The 21,427-nt window shown below is 42.4% G+C and overlaps 2 protein-coding genes across 6 annotated transcripts in view; one reads left to right on the top strand and one right to left on the bottom strand.

Annotated features, from left to right (window-relative positions):
• lrsam1 (leucine rich repeat and sterile alpha motif containing 1) overlaps nt 1-8,162 on the bottom strand; it is a 28,086-nt gene extending 19,924 nt beyond the window's left edge. For 2 of the 3 annotated variants that reach the window (XM_037484778.2, XM_062558904.1), the window contains exon 1: nt 8,027-8,162. The gene's annotated coding sequence lies outside the window, so the exon portion shown is untranslated. Of the gene's footprint in view, nt 1-7,307; nt 7,994-8,026 lie in introns of those variants that run through there. The other variant, XM_062558903.1, reaches the window with a different exon arrangement.
• On the top strand, nt 7,110-21,169 carry lmo4a (LIM domain only 4a). Of its 3 annotated transcripts, none has more exons than XM_037484824.2 (6): nt 7,110-7,222; nt 10,164-10,269; nt 14,609-14,850; nt 15,402-15,498; nt 15,604-15,762; nt 20,022-21,169. In XM_037484824.2, the coding sequence occupies exons 3-6, from the start codon at nt 14,615-14,617 to the stop codon at nt 20,028-20,030; spliced, it is 501 nt and encodes a 166-aa protein (XP_037340721.1). In that variant the 5' UTR covers nt 7,110-7,222; nt 10,164-10,269; nt 14,609-14,614; the 3' UTR covers nt 20,031-21,169. The 3 variants fall into 3 exon arrangements, with proteins under 3 accessions (XP_037340721.1, XP_037340720.1, XP_062414889.1); XM_037484823.2 differs by lacking the exon at nt 7,110-7,222 and adding an exon at nt 8,173-8,232; XM_062558905.1 differs by lacking the exon at nt 7,110-7,222 and adding an exon at nt 8,183-8,243.
• The last annotated feature ends 258 nt before the right edge of the window (nt 21,170-21,427 follow it).

Raw genomic sequence — 21,427 nt, 5'->3', positions numbered from 1 at the left:
GATCATTAATGAGATTTTTTTCAACAGTGTGTTCTTGAATGAGATTCTGAAGGGCCTGGAGTTTGAAACGCTACATACATCTCCTGATATTCTCTGGTCTGCGTAAATGAATTCTTTATTAATATAATTGAATAAGATATTACACAAAAAAGGAAAAATAAACCTTTCCTGGAACTGGTCTTGTTTTGAATTCAGTTCCTACACGCCACTATCGTAATGCCTAGTATATACGTGCACTGCTAAATAACGTGCGGGGTGGCTTGACAGTGTTTTTCGAAGTGCAGGCTTGACAGCAGTTAAAAGAAATACTTGGCTTTTTAGTCGATAAATGCTCCAATGTGTTCACCAGCTTACGTTAATTTAGTTGCTAACTTTTACAGCTGTTTGGAAGTGTTGAGTCCAAAAAGGCCACACACCTCAGTACATCCGAGTCTGCGATGTGTTACTAAAGCAATAATGTGCGAGAGCTTGTTGTAAGAGCCATTGTCGTTATTGTTTGTCTGTTAGCCCCACCCCCTAGGGAGGTGAGAGGAGGTGTTTCAATTAGGCCACAATGGCTATATAATCAGAGGGGTTACTGGGCACAGGTGGGGAAATAGTTTTTCGACCGTGAAACGTGAAGCGTGAAACGTGAAGCGTCAAGCGTGAAGCGTGAAGGTGAACGTGAAACGTGAAGGTAAACGTGAACGAATTGGCATTGGTATGTATATACAAAGAAGAACAAAATAAAGGACAGTAAAAAGACTGGATGATTCATGAACATTTGTCACGCGTCAAAAACAAACCACACAAAACCCCAACCAAGAGGAACTCAATGTGCGAGGCAAAGGGCTTCTACATTTAAGTCGAAAAACTCGCTTCGTGGGATAGGACCAGCGACAGTTTGGAGCCGCGATTGGAGCGGCGGACACCGCGGAAGTTTGGATTAGCGATTGGAGCGGCGAACCCAGCGGCGGTTTGGAGCAGCGATTGGGAGCGGCGATTGGAGCGGCGGACACCGCGGCAGTTTGGAGCAGTGATTGGAGCGGCGAACCCAGCGGCAGTTTGGAGCGGCGAACCCAGCGGCAGTTTGGAGCGGCGACTGGCGACGCAGTCTGAGCGGTGGCTGTTTGGTGCAGCGGACAGGAGCGGCAGCAGTCGTAGTTGTGCGGTACGGAACTTCACTCACGGAGGTAGAGACCGAGCGTCAGCGCACCTGCATGCAAGTGTCAAGGTATGTGTAACGCTACATACAGGGTGAACATTGTTCTAATTGCGTGCAAACATGACTTTACGTGTAAAAGCTACGGCATTTGTGACTGAAAGGAACTGAGCAAGTATTCACAAAAACGAACGTGAATCTTGTACAATGGAAGAAGCACACGCTGCTGATCCTGAACTCTTACCTGAGACAGAGTCTCAAGTTGAGTCAGGTAAAATGGACTACTCTGTAAAACGACGGACTGTTAAATTGACAGAAAAGGCACTTATGGAAAAAATTGTACGCCTGCAAAAGGAGAGAAAGGTAAAATTTCAAAGGGCACATAATCTCAAGGAGATAATTGTTGATTTGATGGGTGATAAAAGCTATGTCACAGAGGTAAAGGGTACATTTGAAAAGTTTAAAGTTCTTTGTGGTGAAGCAAAAGAAAACCATGATGCATTGATGAAGTTGGTACCTAAAGAGGAGGTGGAAAATCATGAAATGTGGTATAAATTAAAAATGCTTAGCGTCAAGTTCTTTATTGATGATATAGACAAATGGTTAGTCTGCAACGAAAGTTGCCCCAATACTAAAATTGTCAATATTCATAATGATGTGGTTAATGTGGAGCCTCAGGACAGCATTTCAAATGTTGGATCCAATGGATCCAACATATTCTCAGAGCGAACCAGTAATGTGTCTAGGGTCAGCAAGGGTTCAACGTCCTCCACAAGGCGTCAAACTGAGGCAGAAAGGGCTGCACTCATGGCACGTTCTGCAGCGCTACAGATGAAACATGTTCTGGAGGAGCAGGTTGATCAATTAAGGAGAACACGGGAACAAATTGACACAGAATTAGCAGCATCTACAGCAAAGTTGGCAGTGTTGAATACCTCAAAGCATGGCAGTGTTTTAACTACACGGTCAGATGGCATGGATTCATACTTCATAAAGGGAACCAAACTTAATCCTTATGCTGAACAATACAAACTAGTGCAAAAGGAAACACTTCCGCAAAATCACTCAATGCCTGCGAGCGCTCAGTTAAAAGTGGAAAACCCAATTGAAGCAGGCAAGTACGACAAAGCAGCAGCTATTGAGAAAAAGGACAAGTGGCAAGAATTTGATCGAATAAAGCTTTAATCAGATTCCAAATCTGGTGATCCGCAACCAGCATCATTGCAAGGCAATCCTCAAGTAAATGGAGATCTCTACAGTCTGTTACAAAGACAAAATAAAGTTACAGCACTTCTTGTACAGTCACAGAACTCTCAATTCTTACCACGCAGAGAAATTCCTATTTTTGATGGTGACCCTTTAGAATTCAGATCATTCATTAGAGCTTTTCAACATTGTGTCGAAGCTAAAACAAACCAAGGAGACTGTTTGTATTATCTCGAGCAGTTTACTAGGGGGCAGCCTAGAGATCTGGTGCGTAGTTGCCAGCATATGGCTCCAGAAAAAGGTTATGCTATGGCCAAAGAACTTCTTGGAAGGCATTTTGGAAATGAAGTAAAGGTCACAGCTGCCTATGTGGACAAAATCATTGGATGGCCCGCCGTTAGTAAGATTTCAGTCTAAAAGAAATAGCTTTGCAACTGCTGTCTTTATGTCTACTGAACCAGCCGTAAGTGTAAACAAGAAAAGCGTTGAAACTCAAACGCAAATTAGTGCACCTAAAGCATCAAATGTATCCTGTTTGTACTGTACATGTGGACACGCATTGGAGAACTGTCCACAATTGAGGAAAAGAAGCCATCGAGAAAAGTTGGACTTTATGAAAGAAAAGGGAGTTTGCTTTGGTTGCTTGCACCTAGGACATATGAGCAAGAGTTGCAGTAAACGCTTATCTTGCAATGTTTGCCACCAGAGTCATCCCAGTGTGCTTCACATTGATAGTCAAGGAAAGGAACGGCCGGGGAGTGGCACAACTGTCTCTACTTGTGGTCATACGGGGGCCGGAGGCAGTAACGGCATCCTTTCAATCCTACCTGTTAATGTTAAGTGTACGAAAGGAAACCAAATCATACAAACTTACGCATTCCTGGACCCAGGAAGTACAGACACTTTCTGTTCTAAAAGTCTAATGGAGAGACTGAACATTAAAGGAAGAAAAACAAGGATTAATCTACATACAATGGGTCACAGTAATACTGTTCAAAGTTGTATTGTCGAAGGCTTGGAGATCTCAGAATTTGCTCGCAATCAGTTCTTTGAGCTCCCAAGTGTGTTTACTCAAAAGGTAATGCCAGTGTCGACACAAAATATCATATCCGAAGCACAGTTGTCAAAGTGGACTTACTTGAAAGAGGTAAATATTCCCCGTATTAACGCAGATGTTGATTTGTTGATTGGCACAAACGCCTCAAAGTTAATGGAGCCATGGGAAGTAGTCAATAGTCAAGGAGAGGGACCATATGCAGTAAGAACTCTATTGGGCTGGGTGGTTAATGGACCTCTCAATGGGAACTGTGCAAAGCAGGGTGAGAGTGGCCACCCTACGGTTAGTGTAAATAGGATTGGTGTTGACAGATTGGAAGAACTATTGATGAAGCAGTACAACCAAGATTTCAGTGAAAATTTCTCTAATGACAAAGAGGAGATGTCAGTAGACGAAAGGAAGTTCATGGAAATAGTGAAGGGTTCAGTGCAGCTTAAAAAAGGACAGTACAACATAAGGTTGCCTTTTAAAGCACCTCATGTAACTATGCCAAACAACTTTTCCGTTGCTAAACAATGCATCAGCTCACTGAAACAACTTCTAAAAGATCAACGTTTTCACAAAGAATATGCAACCTTCCTTACTGATGTCATCAATAAAGGATATGCGGAAAAGATTCCAGTTGGAACGGACAGATGGGAAAGTGTGGTTTCTCCCTCACAGTGGAGTATACCATCCACAGAAAGGAAGCTTGCGCGTTGTGTTCGACTGCGGTGCAGAATTTAAAGGTGTCTCGCTGAACAGTCAGCTCCTACAAGGACCAAACCTGACAAGCTCATTGTTAGGAGTGTTAACACGGTTTAGGCAGGAACCTGTAGCAATTATGGCTGATGTGCAATCAATGTTTCATCAAGTTAAAGTTGCAGAGGAACACTCTGACTTTTTAAGGTTCTTGTGGTGGCCAGAGGGGAACCTGGAGCAAGAGCTTGTACAGTACCGTATGACAGTTCATTTATTTGGAGCGGTATCTTCACCTAGTTGTGCATGTTATGCTGTTGTAGCCGTTTTGGACATTCTTTCATATTTAACATTTTTGTGTTACATAATTGTATTTGTTTACTGATTTGATTATTTGAGTGTCATTTCCTTGCACTTAAGGATGATTTGTCACCTGAACCGCCCATTAATGCATAGCACCTGGACAGCTCGTTTAGTCTCACCTGGATGAATTAAAAGTGGTGTCACCTTGCCAGCCACAAAAGGTTGAGTGGAACTGGAATCAAATGTTGGGTGTATAGGCAGGTAAAAGGATACAGTTTTTTGACCACGGCTCGGTACAAGTTTAGACCTTTTTGTTTACGGAGGTTGACTTTGCTTTATTGTTTAATCTTACAACTCGTTTATGTTCACCCTTTTTGTAAAGCCAAAATAAATGGATATATTCTTTAAAGTACAGAGTGTGCGTAATCCACTGCCTGCTGACCAGACCCACGGCCTTGACTGGATCTAGGAAGGAAAAAACTTGGAAAGATAGAAAGGCCGCCACATATGCTTTAAAGAAGATTGCAGAGGATAATCAAACTCACTTCTCAGAAGAAGTAATAGACACGGTAGCAAGAAGTTTTTATGTGGATGATCTTTTAAAAAGTTTGCCTTCTGAAGAAGATGCTATCCAAATGGTAAAAAACATTACAGCTATCTGCAAGTTAGGGGGTTTTAATCTCACAAAGTGGATCAGCAATAGCCGTGAGGTGCTATTAGAGATTTCCGAAGAACAAAGATCCAAGAACTTCAAGGAGTTGGATCTAGACAGGGATAAATTGCCAGTTGAACGGGCCCTTGGACTACATTGGTGCATCGAGACAGACGCCTTCAAATTTAAATTTAACATCCGAGAACAACCACATACAAGACGTGGGATGTTATCCATGATCAGTTCTGTCTACGATCCTTTAGGTTTCTTAGCACCTTTCACAATCCCAGCTAAGATAATTCTGCAGGACTTGTGTCGCTTGAAGTGTGGTTGGGATGATTCAATACCCCAAAGCGTTCAACAGAAATGGAACAAATGGATGGAAGATCTCGAGAGTGTGGGAAGTTTCAAGGTCAGCAGGTGCTTTAAACCTAAAGACTTTGGCCACGTCATATCTACTCAGTTGCATCACTTCTCTGATGCCAGTGAAAGTGCATACGGAACGGTTACATATATCCGGTTGCAAAACAGTAAAAACCAGGTCCATATTGCATTCGTACTTGGAAAGGCAAGGGTTGCCCCACTGAAACAAGTGACCATCCCTCGTTTGGAGCCCCAAGCTTCTACTGTAGCTGTTAAGGTGGACAAGATGCTGAGTTCAGAGCTGCAGCTTCCTTTGGAAGAGCCACAATTCTGGACCGACAGTACATCTGTACTAAAGTATATAAAAAATGAGGACAAAAGATTTCAAACATTTGTCGCCAATAGAATATCAGTTATTAGAGAGGCGTCACAAGTGTCACAATGGAGATACATTCCCTCAGCTCAAAATCCAGCGGATGATGCTTCAAGGGAATTAAAGTTTGAACATTTAGTTCAAAAGAGATGGCTCCAAAGTCCAAGTTTTCTGTGGAAACCAGAAGAGGAATGGCCAACCCACAGCTTGGATTTGGACATTAGTGATGACCCAGAAGTTAAAAGAAATCTGGCAGTGAATGCAACGACCACTAAAGACAATTTTAGCCCCACCCATAAACTGATCAATTACTTTTCCAGTTGGAAAAGGTTGAAAACAGCAGTAGGGTGGATGCTACTTCTGAAGATGATCTTGCTTTCTTTAAGTAAGAAAAGGAAACTGCTGACAAACGACGGTCGTCAACTGAAAGATATCAGTTTGGAGATACAAAGATTTAAAAGCACCTTAGGAGGACAAAGGTTGTCTGTAGATAGTCTTTTTGAAGCAGAAATATCCATTATTCGCTTCAGCCAATGGGAAAGATTTGTCTTCTTTGCGAAGCAGCAGACATGTAAAAAATAATATTGAACCAGCATGATGTTTATATTGTAAAGTGTATATAGATAAGTGAATTGAAACTGATTACTTTAAAATGTTTTTTTTGTTTCAAATGTAATGGCTCCTTATGTTATAGAATTATGTGAAATTGTCTTGTCTGTCGCCAGAACCAATTAGGGGCCGGTGTGTAAGAGCCATTGTCGTTATTGTTTGTCTGTTAGCCCCACCCCCTAGGGAGATGAGAGGAGGTGTTTCAATTAGGCCACAATGGCTATATAATCAGAGGGGTTACTGGGCACAGGTGTTGGGTGTTGGAAGGGAAATAGTTTTTCGACCGTGAAACGTGAAGCGTGAACGTGAAGGTGAAACGTGAAGCGTCAAGCGTGAAGCGTGAAGGTGAACGTGAAACGTGAAGGTAAACGTGAACGAATTGGCATTGGTATGTATATGCAAAGAAGAACAAAATAAAAGACAGTAAAAAGACTGGTTGACTCATGAACATTTGTCACGCGTCAAAAACAAACCACACGAAACCCCAACCAAGAGGAACTCAATGTGCGAGGCAAAGGGCCTCTGCAGTTGTACTTTATCGTCCAATAATGTAACAGTTCGAGGGTGTAGTTACACCCTCGTTTGGTAGATTTATGTTATATAAACATTATATTGATGTTATAATATGTTTGTGAATGTGTGACGAATCAGGATACAGACGCAGACACATCTGCTGCCGTCGGGTAAACACAAACACGCATGCGTAGGAAAGCCAGTAGATGTAAAATCCAGTAGGGGTGTAACACCGGCAACCCTCGAACACTTACACTATTGAATATAAAGTGCTGCCTCCCGTACCTTATTGCTTTTATAACACGGTTACCAGCGGAATTATGAACAGTAAGTAAAAAGCTGCAAAATAAATGTCGCCAGCAAACGTTGTGTATCACATTGCATCCGTCTAGAGGGAAAATAGTCCCCATACTTGCATGTAAACAGCATTGGGTCTCGCGCCGTCTCACAAATTCACATCGCTCATTAGGTCCACCTTAGTTGTCCGGTTGCAAAAGCTCGCATTGCATCAAAACGATCATTTGTGGGATTTCCGGGGGGTTCCAGCGATCGCCACCGAGCTAAAATGTCAACTAACGGTCGCACAAAATCTAACCGGTTACTTTGAGTGCGCAGTGATATGGAACGTTCGTGTCAATGTAAACAGCAACTGTACATTATCGTCCAATAATGTATTCCTCTTGACTCAACCAATCAGAGCACTGTATTTCATCTACCCGTGTTATAATGTGGTGTTATCGTACAATGCGTGAATTACGTTAGTGAGTTACGTTATGTATCTAGAAGCGAAAACTAAAACGTTAAGCTACCGTACCAACCCTTTGGGTGTTATGACAGTCGCTGTCAGGCTGCCAATGAAAGTGTAGTTAGCTCTTAGTAGCAACGATATAAATATTAGCCCGCTGTAGGCAGGTTAACTAGCTAGCTTTACGCTAGTAAATGCTAAATGTAGACCGCATAACGTTAGCTTAGCCAAAGCTATCTCCACAGCATCTTCTCTATGACCACTCGGCTCTCTGGCTAACGTTATAGTTAGCAATATAAGCTAACAAAGCTAACATTTAGCATAACAACAACCCACATTCTCTAAAAACACAGATGAACCAAAGCCAAAAGTCTTTGTTTACTCACGGGCCGTGTATTGATACTTCAGCAATCCTCACTCTTCTGGGAACCTTTAACGTTACCTGAGAACCAGAGGGTTCCGAGGCAGAATGTACACAAGAGGCGTGTAACATGACGTTAAACGTCAACGTCAGTGACGTTACGTGATTAAATGTCAGTAGAAGAAAACGGAACAGAAACGGGCTGAATGATGTCAGTCAACGTTACTTCAGGTAATAAAGATGTACGAAGTATTCCTCTCTCGTTGTTGTTGTTGTTGTCATTGGGATTGGATTTAGTAGCTAAAAGTCCTCTGACCGTGGTCAACTCAGCAGACACCTTTATAGTAGTGCACTTATATGCTGATGTTTACGGTAAACGCATTTAAGCTATTTAATCAATAATTCCAGACACTAACTCGTGTATGTTTGAGTTCAGGAAATATCTGACTTTACCTTAACAATACTATTATTATTACTATATACTTTTTGAGTTTCAATTAAACGAGTTTTAATAATTGGCAGAATTTCAGCATGCGTGGAGTCAGAGATATCCTGAACACACATACATGAGCTATTGATCAAGCAACTTTCTAGGGCGTCGACACATGGGCTTCTACTACGGGGTTGTTATTGAATTATACTGTTTGTCAATATATGCATGAATTTCGCTGAATTGAATTGAAATTAATTTAGTTTAAATTGAATCTGCGTGCAATTTGTGGTTTAAACAAACAACACGAATGCATATGCTCAAACTCGTGTTCTCTGTAGTGAACCATACATGCATGTACACGTATATAGAACCATGGGGGTTATAGCAGACACTCACAGAACCCCATTTGCGTGGCCAGGGCTTGACTTGGCTTGAGGATTGCGTCCATCATATATCACCTCTGATGATGCATATACTGTATATCGGTCTATATTTTCTACAGCCTTAATTCTTGCATGTTGGCAGTTTATCCACCAGAGGTCACTCTCTACAAATGTGTGTTGTTTTCTGAGCGGACAAGATGGGAAATATACAATGCGACTGCATGTGGTAATCATTACACTCTTGGTCTTTGTTGTGATTTTCGGACTCACCGACAGCCCGCCAATGAAATATGATATTAAGTACCCTCCCCAACCTTTCATAGATATGCAAACCCATACCGGCAAATGGGTTTGGGTGTGGCATCACAATGTCGATGTTTTATAGTCATCAGCTGTTTCCCTATAGCTTTGTCAGTCCTCCCCTTTAACTCAACAGATTAGTTCCCCTGTGTCTTTATATAAGCCTGTTCTGTTTAACAAGAACATTAACCAAAATATGGAACCTCTGAGACTCCGGATCCTTGAGCACTGTCCAGACAGTAAAGCTCTTCTGTGCTTCGTAAAGACCTTTGCAGTCGTGTGTGATGTAGGATTGTGGTTCCAGCTAAAGAGGTACTCAGTGCTGACTATTTATAATCACATCATTAAAGGCGATGACAGGGAACTGACTGAAATGTTTCCCCCTGAGCACTTCTATGGAGTCTCCCCGCACTAACCCTAGATACAATAATATATTCTGAAATGTGTTTATATATGTGTAGTAAAAAAACATTTGAAGGATCTGATATCATCGTATCACAATACTAAGACTTTAAAAACGGTCAAATGACTGTCAGCAACGGCTGTGAAACAAAAAAGTAAAATATCTAAATTCAAATAAAGTGGAATTAACCATAAATCAAAGGAAATTTTCATTCAACGTTTTGCAGAGAAACACTGTTATTTTATGGGTTTTCCTGTTTTATTACGTTGGTTCATGGCAAAACATTTTTACGGCTTTCTCTCAATGAGACTTATCGACACATTCGATCCATCATGTAGGCTTTGTTGTTGCTACATTTACAGACGATATGATCATTGCTTAGTTTCAACATTCTATTAGGCAAACTCTCTTCTCCTCATTCACCTTATAAGGAGGCGGAAGCCCCGCCCCCTCCCCTCGTCATAGCAGTAGTAGTTACACATCCGTTTAAATGAGTGGAGCTGATCGTCGTTGCACTCCGTTCTCTGCTCGCGGGAGCACAGCGCTGCTCCTTGGAAGCTTCCACAGAACCATCAGCCATCCCACCTCCTGTCAGACCTCGGTGAATGGAAAAGAGACGACCAGTTGGCTTATCTCCACACAGACAAACCTGAGGAGGACATAGCAAGGGAGAAGTTCCGTGCTCCTGTCCCCGCCACCTGAGTGGGAGAGAAACGCCGCGACGTCATCAGCGCGTGAAGAGCCGCCAGGTGAGAGGAATGTCACTCTGCAGGTTATTAGAGCCCCACGCACAACTCTAGGAAGGTAGAAGAAATACGGATATATAAGTAGGAGAACACGGCCGCCATATTAGGCCAGCTTGAGCATCTACTAAAAACTCCTGCATTGTCAGCATTATTGCAGCTGTTTCTGTTGTTGCTGTCCCAGTAGTAGTAGTAGTAGTAGTAGTAGGCTCGTGGTGGTTGGTGATTGATTGAAACAGTTCCTCTCTTTTTGTGCCGGACCCTCATCTGATCAAATCATGCTCTTTGCTGAGCATGCAGCCAGCTTTACTGAGTCTACAGCTCTAACGGGGCATATCTACTACAAGAGAAGCTCCCCAGCTCAGGAGCTCCTGCCACTGGTGTTAATTAGGAAGATAAAGGTTTCCCAAGCCAAATGTCAGAGAAATAGCCTGGAATGGGCCCATCAGTGATGTGCTCGTAGCTTTGCCCAGAGTTTATGTGTAAATCATAGAAATGTATATAACCCACAAAAATAAAATCACTAACTGCTCATCTGTCCCTTTCTCTCGCATTCTCACTCGTCTTTTCCTCAAATGACGCTGTCTTTCTTATGCTTCCTGCCGTCTTTTTATTTAGAATTTGCGGCTATGTTTAATCTGTCTGCACTGTTGAGACAATATTATCCTGCCTGGCATGCACAGACTCGATTGGTCAAGTGTTATCCTGTGGGATGCTATTGGTCGGTGCTTTAATCCACTACAGTAAAAACGACCAAAAAGTACCATGTCAGGTTTTCAATCACAACCGCCTATTTTAGCTTTGGGTCCGTGTCTGGATGGGACCGCTTCGAGGTCCGGGTCCGGAATGCAGCCTGCCAGTTTGTGACCTCTGACCTTTAGCATTACATTACATGTCATTTCGCCGACGCTTTTATCCAAAGTGTCTTGCGTTGCATTCTAACCCATGGCTTACATTTTGCCTGCGGAGCGATTAAGGGTTGGATGTCTTGCTCAGGGACACTTTGACATGGGGCAGCCGCACTACTCCATGCGCCACCATCGCATAACCTCATCGTAAACCCCTACGCCGTTCTGCCAGCCGGAATTGGCTGGAACTCCCGAAGGGTAGAGGCTCTCTCCTTGATGCTTCGCTGACTGTCGTATCAAAAGCTCTTTGCGCCACCAGCGAGATGTCCAACCTTCATCTCTCACTTCTGTTATTGGAGCGTTACTGTTCATACGGAAGCAATTCTTTCAACTGCCAGCCAACCGAGTGGCAACCCTGCCGATGGTAGAAACTTTCCTTAAACTATCGTTTGCTTCACGTGGCTAACCCATTCTAGAGCAGCAATTCTCCGTCCAGGGGAACCCCCTGAATGCAGGATGGGGACTTCACACAGGCATGGTGGGCCTAATTTGATAGCGTTCTAGACCTGTTTGAAATGTGTGAGAACAATCCGTGACCCCGTTTTTTCTCCCTTTCCGGTCCGAGTGCACTTAAGGGGGGGGGGGGGCACACAGCTGAGCAGTGGCCTCATGGCCTATGGTTTAGGTGTTGGATTTGAGAGCAGAGATGTAGGCCAGCATCCCCGTGGTGTGCCTCTTCATGAGGGGGGGGTAAACCGTAAACTGCCCCCGCCTTGTTGGATGCCCTTTTGTTTTTTCGATTACCTGTATGTCTGACATGCAGCAATTGACCAATAAAGCTACTTTGACTTTGACTTTTGGCTCCACATTTTGAACTACTGGAACAGGTGGACTTGAAGCCTTTAAGCTTAAGGTGTTCGGGTAACACTCCCCAACTGATCTACTCTTTCTTTCCCCTGCAATTCTCCCCAGATGAGCATCAGCGAACACATATGTAGTGTCTAGTTTGGGTTTTACATATTTCCATCGGTTCTGTCCCAAAGTCGTGGCTCTCTGCATGGACTGATTAGGCTAGGTTTAAACCAGTTACGGCATTTATTTAATATTTTTTAATGAGACCCAACCAACAGAAACCTGGATAATGTATGCAGGAATTTAAATACAATTATTTCTTATTTTTCAAGGAAGAGAAAACTATGTTAAATTATATTGGTAAATGGACTGTGCTTGTGTAGTGCTTTTCTAGTGTCTTCTGACCACTCAAAGCGCTTCAATAATCAAGTGTATTAATGATTATAACTGATGCTTCCTGCCACACACAGTGCCACCTGCCCATCAGTACCTTACATTCACACACCGTAATCACAGCTAGCAATGTTGGGGTTGAGTCCAGTCTTGCCCAAAGACTCATGGACACACGGTTTAGCAGGATTTGGGTTTGAACCGCCAATCCTGTGATTGGAGAACGACTGTGCACGGTGGTTTGGCCTATTGCCCTTTGTTGTTGATGATGGATTAGAAAAGTTAGAAAAAGTCCAAATAATAGAGTGATTGTAGCTTCTCAATACTGCGAAAACTAGACTTAAAATGGGATAATTTGAAAGTGACATTTTTTAAATTTGAGTAGTCATTCATGAATAAGCCTTGAGTAATGGGAAGGTTTGTTCCCTGTGCATGAGGCTGTTTGTGGTTCTAATGCAGCCTTGGGCTGCTTTACATGGTGTTCCTGTGGCTGATTAGAGCCAGGTGTCTACTCTAGGAAATGAGGGTATTGAGGGCAGCCTGCTTCACTGCAGAGGACCAGCTGCTGCAATCTCAAATAATCTTGTGGGAAGGCTAGTCGTAAAGCGGAACATGCCCTTGCTGAAATGAGACGCTCTAGAGGACAAATTGTGCTGCTGTTGCTCATTTGGAAAATTAATCTAGACCTGCAATTATTTTATGTTGTTGTTAGCGCTAATTATAAATCCTGGAAGCGGCTGAAGAGCTAGTGTTGCTGACTCATTGCTGAGTAGCACACATTGGTTGTACTCTGTGTGATTCAAAAGCAGTATTATTCCCAGCTGTACATGAAATCTGTTCACTTTTGTAATGGAAAAATGAAACGGGAGAACCATGTTAAATGTTGGTTCCTAACGCGTACAGCTTTAGCAACTGAACTATTTCATCTAGAACACAATAAGTGTTTTGCTTGCTTGCATTTGAGGTTTGAAAGAGATGATGAATAAATGAGCAACAGAATGACTTTAATGAAGTGCACCGGTTGTCACAGTGCAATCGTGCTGCCCAGCATTTGGGACAAATGATTAGGTGAAGTCAGTTATTTGTAGGCCTGTGAACTGTGTTTTTTCCTGTTGGGTTTTCTACCTGGATGTCCAAAGCCAATTGATTGGATCTGGTGCCAAGGGGGCCATGGTCTTGTCTGTTGTAATTCTCTCTGCGTCCTCATTCCTCTTCATGCATGATCATTTTGGATTTATGGATAATTGAGTGGGCTTGCAAATCCTTGGCACTAAAAGTTGTGATCCAGTTGATTGGCTCTTCCTTTCTAAAATGCTCGCCTTTGAGCCAGTTGTTGGACTGTATCCCATTCCAACCCTCAAGCTCTATTAGCCTCACCAAAACGTTACTAGTTTCACAACACGCTTAGAACACAAACATTTTATGTGTCGCATCCCTAAGGACCAGACAGCCCGGTTCCAACCTTAAAACACCATGGTAGAGGAGAACCTTCACAGTTACAAACCTGTTTAGTGTAAACTTTCATTTTTTGGGTGACTGACTTTTGATGAGTGGTTAACGGCACTGGGTCCTAAATGGTGCGAACAAAAATATTCTTGAATGCATAGTTGTTGGTTAGCATTACAGGAAACAGCTGCTGAAAACTCAAAATACAAGGGACTAGGCTAATTATTTGCACAAATGATTGTGTTATGTTTAGTTTGAGAAAGTAAATGTCAATTTTAAATCATGTATCAGACATTGCAAAACATTCCAAAGTTGTTTGTTTGCAATTTATTCAGCAATTTCATTTGTTAAACACCAATGTACAGATTTGAAATTAACTATTTTATGAAAATAGATCATTTCACTGTGCACTACGACTATTGGAAAATAATTACGTTAAAGGAATGTGAGTTAAAGCCCTAAATTATCAACTGCCTAACTTATTTTTTTTAATATACATTGATGATCCCATAACAATTTATTCCATATTTTACTAATTGTACAGACTCAAAAAATAAGATCATCAAACCACTGAAAAACTTTTAAAAACAATGTCAACCTAGTGCACACCTCAACCCATGTTTGAGACCTTAATAAACATATTGACCCATCCAAACTGATGTTTTTCAAGGAAAAGGCTATTTTATTCAGAAAGTAAGCAGTTTGGAGCTTTTCCTTTTTAAGAATGCCTCATATTTAATTATTTTAATGTTATATTTCCACTCGCCTGCCTCCCTTTTCTAACTTCTCATGGCTGGCCCGATCTTCAGGTTGCTATGGTGAACAGCAGGGTGGAGGCGTCCACAGTGGCAGTGATGGGCGGGGGCACGGCGTGCAGGTTGTGTGCAGGCTGTGGAGGACGCATTGCAGACCGCTTCCTGCTCTTCTCCATGGAGCGGTACTGGCACACGCAATGCCTCAAGTGCTCCTGCTGCCATGCTCAGCTGGGCGAGTACAGCAGCACCTGCTACAGCAAAGGGGGCATGATCCTCTGCAAGAACGACTACATCAGGTACTTTCATCTGTGTGGGCATTGGTCAACCTTTCCGAGAGTAGTGGAAGTCCATGCAGGTGAAAACTAAGCCGTTAATAATGATCCGTGTGGTATTATGTTTTAGACATTTCATTCACACAAAGATCCACATCAACTTGTGGTAAAAGGACATGTCTCTCTTTTTAAACTTATTCTTACTAACTCTTATTGCGAATAAACTGACCACCATCTATCAATATTCCATTTATCTATCAATAGTTTATGTTCAGTAGCAGGTGTCCCCATTAGAGTTACGTGGTCCAGCACTAAGGGCACAGCTGGGATTTACTGTGTAGGAACTTTTTAGTCTAAAGTTTTCTTACTGGATTGTCTTTGGAGAATCTCAGTACGATGTTAGTTCCAGCAGGTGGCACCTGGTTGGTGTATGGTAGCTCATGCAATCAATGGTTGAATGATTATTTAAAAGTTGAGTCAATTTATGATTTTCTATACAATAAAAAGAAGTGCTGATGATGAGATTGGGTTCTAGTAGCTGAATTGACAGACGTGTGCCATGGCTTCATGTGCAGGCTGTTTGGACACAGTGGTACCTGCAGTGCTTGTGGACAGTCCATACCTGCAAGTGAGATGGTTATGCGAGCACAAGGCAACGTTTACCACCTTAAAGTAAGTATGATTGAGCAATTGTAGCCGTCCTACATTTACATCCACACAGTTGTCATGCTGCTGTCAATGAGCTAATCTTGATTATACACGCTGTGGTTTTCCTAGTGTTTTACCTGTGGTACCTGTAGGAACCGCTTAGTCCCTGGCGATCGCTTTCACTATGTCAATGGGACGATCTTCTGTGAACATGACCGGCCTGGAGGGGGTCTGCTCGGGGGACATCCAACTCCACTGCAGGCCAACGGCATGATGTCCGACCAGAAGGTGAGGGGCCATTTGTTGATAGAATTTTTAGAATGAAAGTTACATTATAAGTACAAGCAACTCGGAAAGTTCGGCTTTTCTTTTTGTTGTATTGTATAGCGTCATTGATGTTGGTGCACATGGCACGGGGATCTATAAACACATCAGGATTGTAAAAACAGATTTACAACTTTCCGTGTGTATAATGAACCTTCCCGTCATCCGGTCCTTATGGCCAAACCAATATATTATCATTAACAAAAGACTAAATTAGTAAGGTAAATGCTGCCATAATCAATCTCATCAATTAATCCATCCATATCTTGCAAGATAAGGAAACATAGGATCTAGTATGATTTCATATACTGTTAACAATCCAGAACTTACTCCAATTGAGTCCCTTCTAGCCGATTTAAATATAATTGTTGAAGGAAAAAGCCATTTTTTAAATTATTTGTTGCACTCTAACTGCTTTGTGACCAAGTCAGTTTTTGGCCTCTGCTCTGAAAATGGCATACCATGATAAAAAGTGTAATAACTCTGGAAATAATTTGCTTTGTTTCTTGTGAGGATTTACACTCTCCTAAAGGATTATTAGGAACACTTGTTCAATTTCTCATTAATGCAATTATCTGATCAACTAATCACACGGCAGTTGCTTCAATGCATTTAGGGTTGTGGTCCTGGTCAAGAATCTCCTGAACTCCAAACTGAATGTCAGAATGGGAAAAGTGATTTAAGCAGTTCTGAGCGTGGCATGGTTGTTGGTGCCAGGCAGGCCGGTCTGAGTATTTCACAATCTGCTCAGTTACTGGGATTTTCACGCACAACCATTTCTAGGGTTTACAAAGAATGGTGTGAAAAGGGGAAACCATCCAGTATGCGGCAGTCCTGTGGGTGAAAATGCCTTGTTAATGCTAGAGGTCAGAGGAGAATGGGCCGACTGATTCAAGCTGATAGAAGAGCGACTTGGACTAAAAAAAACACTCAACCGAGGTATGCAGCAAAGCATTTGTCAAGCCACAACAGACATTCAGATGGTAGAGTCCGAATTTGGCGTAAACAGCATAAGAACATGGATCCATCATGCCTTGTTACTACTGTGCAGGCTGCTGCTGGTGGTGTCATGGTGTGGGGGATGTTTTCTTGGCCCACTTTAGGCCCCTTAGTGCCAATTGGGCATCGTTTAAATGTCACGGCCTACCTGAGCATTGTTTCTGACCATGTCCATCCCTTTATGGCCACCATGTACCATCCTCTGATGGCTACTTCCAGCAGGATAATCCACCATGTCACAAAGTTCACATCATTTCAGATTGGTTCCTTGAACATGACAATGAGTTCACTGTAATAAAATGGCCCCCACAGTCACCAAATCTCAACCCAATAGAGCATCTTTGGGATGTGGTGGAACAGGAGCTTCATGCCCTGGATGTGCATCCCACAAATCTCCATCAACTGCAAGATGCTGTCCTATCAATATGGGCCACCATTTCTAAAGAATGCTTTCTGCACCTTGTTGAATCAATGCCACGTAGAATTAAGGCAGTTCTGAAGGCGAAAGGGGGTCAAACACAGTATTAGTGTGGTGTTCCTAATAATCCTTTAGCTGAGTGTATATCAATACAAAAAAACAAGAATCAACTGAAAAATTAAAGCCCTATGAAAAATGGTGACTTTTACAAATCAATCTAACACCCAGGGCTGGGTGATATAGACCAAAAGTCATATCCCGGTATATATTGGCTGGATATCGATATACGGTATATATCCCGATATTTTCTTCACATTAAAAGGGAAGAAAACCTGAACGCAAATGTCAAAGCCAAATATGACATGTCATCAGTCGTTTAATTAAAACCAGCTATTTCAGTAAGGAGTTGCACAATGAATAAATTATAATAAACAAATGCTCAGCCGTTCAAATAATAATATGTAAACATAAATAGTGTATAACAGGAGTATTCTTTTTTAAAACAAAGCTCCATAAGGTGCACATATAAATTTAAAAAATCCTGTTTTCATCTCCCAGTCTTGAATGAAGTGAACTGTCACGCTCATGTAGGGCTCACACGTCCTGCTCGACCACATATCGCTGGTCAATGCAAAATGGGTCACATTAGCGAGCCGCTCTGCCTGACTTCAGGATACATTTTTGGCAGTGCTTCTCTTTCAAAGTAGTTGCGACTGGGAAGCTCATATCTCGGGTCAATCGTTTTCAGGAGCATTTTGAATCCGACTTGTTCAGTTGCAACAGGGACCATATCTTTAGCAATGTGATAGGACAGCGCTTTCGTTATAGTACACCACGTGTCACTTTTCCTTTCATAAGGCACACTGCGGGAAAATGAGGTTTGCAGTAAGCTTTGTTTCGGGGCTGGAGCTTGTTCGGGTTGTTTCTGGCGTGCGGCTTCTGTAGCGCGCAGTTTCACACACTCTTCGTATAGCAGTTTGTGCTATAGAGCTGTCCCTACATATAACGTTGTTTTGTTGTTCATCGGATACTTTAAATCCGAACCATCTTCAAATTACTGAGCCACTGCTTTTTTTTTAACAAACAAATTCCTCCTCCGCACGCTGCGCAGACGCAGACGTTGTTGCTTCCTCCATGTTTGTTGAAGTGTGTGTCCCTGCCCCTCCCCCCTCTGCGCGTGAACGAGGATGGGCGGGGCGAGGGCGAGAAGCAGTGCCGAGAGCTCCGGGTCGGCAGCTTGCTTTCAGAGCGCAAATTGAAATTTATCGATGTATGCGAAATTGTCTAATTCCATATCCCATTTAAAAAATATCTCAATATATTTGTTTATATCGATATATCGCCCAGCCCTACTAACACCACGTGGTAAAGAGACACTCAGAAGCCAAGCTAAAGTGTAAAATGATGCTTGAGAGTGAGGATTGGCTTAGAAAAGGCGCCCCTGACCTTCAAACGTGCACAAAAGGGTTTGAAATTGTTTGTGAGGCGCCTACAATCCACGCTGCATGTAAATCGCTAAAAAAAGAATAGATTAAATTCATAATTTTGTGCAAAACTTCAAAAGGGGAATTTATGATTTGGATGCTTGGGGGTTATTTTGCTCAGACTGTTATGATCTGTACACGGACCCAAACAGATGCACGACAACAAAGATCTTTCTCAAACAGGTAGTTTATTGTCAGGCGGAGGAAAGTTAACAGGAAACAAACTGAAAAGTCACATTCAGAAAGTAGAAGCGACAGCAGGAAACAGTCATGTGACGCCTCGTGCGCCCTGCTCTGGTTCTACCCGGAAGGTGGACTTGCCGCTTGTGTGGCTAGAAGGTTCAACTGTGTGATACCCGATGGGTGGAAACAGCAGCTGATTTCCAAGGAGCGAGTTGGCGAAACCCCAGCCGAAGAAGTCTCATGCCCCTACAAGTATGATGGACCTACTCAAAAGCCCCACAAAAAGACTTATTTTGACTAAAATGAGCCTGTTTTCATCCACGTCCTGGTTGTGGGTCCTCACTTTGAGTGTGTCTGTCCTCCAGCTGCGTAGCAATGTTAACTTGCCCCAATAAGGCAAGCTTAATGCAAAACCTGGGGTTTTCTTATTTTCTCCAATTAGTGCTTTATGTCGCTCATCATGTCGTTAAACAGGCGCCATGCGAGACTAGCACTGACTAGAGCCAAAAGACAATGGCCGAAAGCGGAGTCTATTTTAGGATGCTGAGTAATTGACGCAACTGCTTCTAAGGCCCAGCTGAGACATGCAGACAGACAGGACGTGCAGGAAAAGCAGATATTTTATTTATGTTCATCTCATCTTCAGCCACTTATCCGGGGTCGGGTCGCGGGGGCAACAGCTCCAGCAGGGGACCCCAGACTTCCCTTTCCCGGGCCACATCCACCAGCTCTGACTAGGGGATCCCAAGGCGTTCCCAGGCCAGTGCAGAGATATAATCTCTCCACCTGGTCCTGGGTCTTTGCCGGGGCCTCTTCCCAGCTGGACGTGTCTGGAACACCTCCCAAGGGAGGCGTCCAGGGGGCATCCTTACCAGATGCCCAAACCACCTCAACTGGCTCACTTGTGGCCAGCTGCCACTGAACTTTGGTACAGCATTCTGTTGCTGTCAGCAAAATTCTTACTTGTTAATACAATTAGAAATTTTTGGCAATCTGATACTCATGATTGTGAATATTGTGATGGTGTGCATCAAGATGGACAACTGATGATGTAACCAAGGGTTTTTAAATCCCAAATAGATGGATGGAAACACTTGGTACTTGTGACATTTACAACTCCCTCTCTCCAATGTTTACAGGTCTGCTGAGGGAGACGATGGAAAACACCAAATGTGTGCCTTCTCCACCCACCTTTGTCCTTCTGCGTCTCCTCCACCTGTAAATCCTTCCATTGGTTGAGCTCCCTCCAGTCACTCCAGTGTGGGTGTAGTCATCACTGCTACTTGTTTCCATTTCGTCAGAGACCGCCTCTGCTGAGTAGACCGTGAGGAGTGAAATCTGCCCAGTGAAGAGTTCTGATGGAGGCATGAGAATACTGGCATTGATGGAATGGATTTATACAGAACATTGATGTTTGTTGTGAACTAGGGCAATATTACTGATAATCTAGCATGGCTAACATGGGGGAATGGAAGATTGCCCTTGAATCATTCACTGCTTCTACCCAGCCTGCCAGTTACAGTGGGCATTGAGTGTCAGAAATAATATTTCAGGGGCTACAGTATACTTCCAGAACGTTTAAAAAAAAAATTGGTTTAAGGAAATTGATTTCCTTAGAAGACATCGATAGTGATACTTGCAGTATGTCTCTAATTTTCTTTTGAAATATTTTAATCTATTTTTTGTCATTCTGCAGCTAGATGCCCTCAGTTAGTAGTGTTCTTACCTCCGACAGTATTCTATGTACTCTACATTGCAGTAATGGACCACAGCAGAATCCGTTTCCTCTTCAAGCCCATCATCAATAAATAGGGTACATTATTAATTCTAAATAGTATCTGAAGCCTTTATTTACCTCAATGAAAGTTGACCAGCACCATAAGCCTTCATGTTTACCTTTTCGACCATTTCCACAGCACATGTTGAATAAGCACAGCAATATGATTCACTGGAACCTTTACCCTGAACTATTTTACAATGAATGAAATGCAACACATCACAGTAGCTTTCCCTTGATTAACAGACTTTTAATGAGTATGCAAACAGTATTTCTGCAAAGAATGTAAAGAGCAAAGTGCAGATGACATGCTTCTGGTGTACTGATGAGTTAGTGCTTTGGAAATGATGCTGAATTTACAGTGTGAGTTATTGTTGTAGGCTGAAGTAGTCCTATCCCTCCCTGCTTTTTTTAGGGAATCTGTTTGTTTTTGCTTGCCACTTATTCAAGATTCAGACACGATTTCCCAGAAACCTGTATGTATCCTAATAAATTGTACCATAAATGTTATTTTGTTTTCTTCTGTTTATTTAATTCAAACGTTGAGTCAGATTGTGTAAAGAGCAGCAGAATACATTCAGCGGCATCATTATCATGGAATATTGGTCATAATCATTTTTTTTGCAATTAGATTATAAGGTGATATCAACCTTTTAATTTTTTTCCATTCTGGGATGGTAATAGAAATGGGTTTACTTCTAATGGATTCCTATTCCTTAGCTTCATAACTTTCCAAGGAGATCCATTATATGTACAAGTATTCTATGT

Source organism: Pungitius pungitius, chromosome 18 (assembly GCF_949316345.1).
Source record: "Pungitius pungitius chromosome 18, fPunPun2.1, whole genome shotgun sequence".
NCBI lineage: Eukaryota > Metazoa > Chordata > Actinopteri > Perciformes > Gasterosteidae > Pungitius > Pungitius pungitius.
Note: the sequence above shows the minus strand (reverse complement) of the source record. Positions and strands in the feature narration are given on the sequence as shown.

Excerpts from the sequence above, each read along its gene's own strand:
- lmo4a (XM_037484824.2), top strand. The coding sequence starts at position 14,615 with ATGGTGAACAGCAGGGTGGAGGCGTCCACAGTGGCAGTGATGGGCGGG. Across the intron at positions 14,851-15,401 it reads TGCAAGAACGACTACATCAG|GCTGTTTGGACACAGTGGTA; the intron begins GTACTTTCATCT and ends CTTCATGTGCAG. Across the intron at positions 15,499-15,603 it reads GCAACGTTTACCACCTTAAA|TGTTTTACCTGTGGTACCTG; the intron begins GTAAGTATGATT and ends TGGTTTTCCTAG.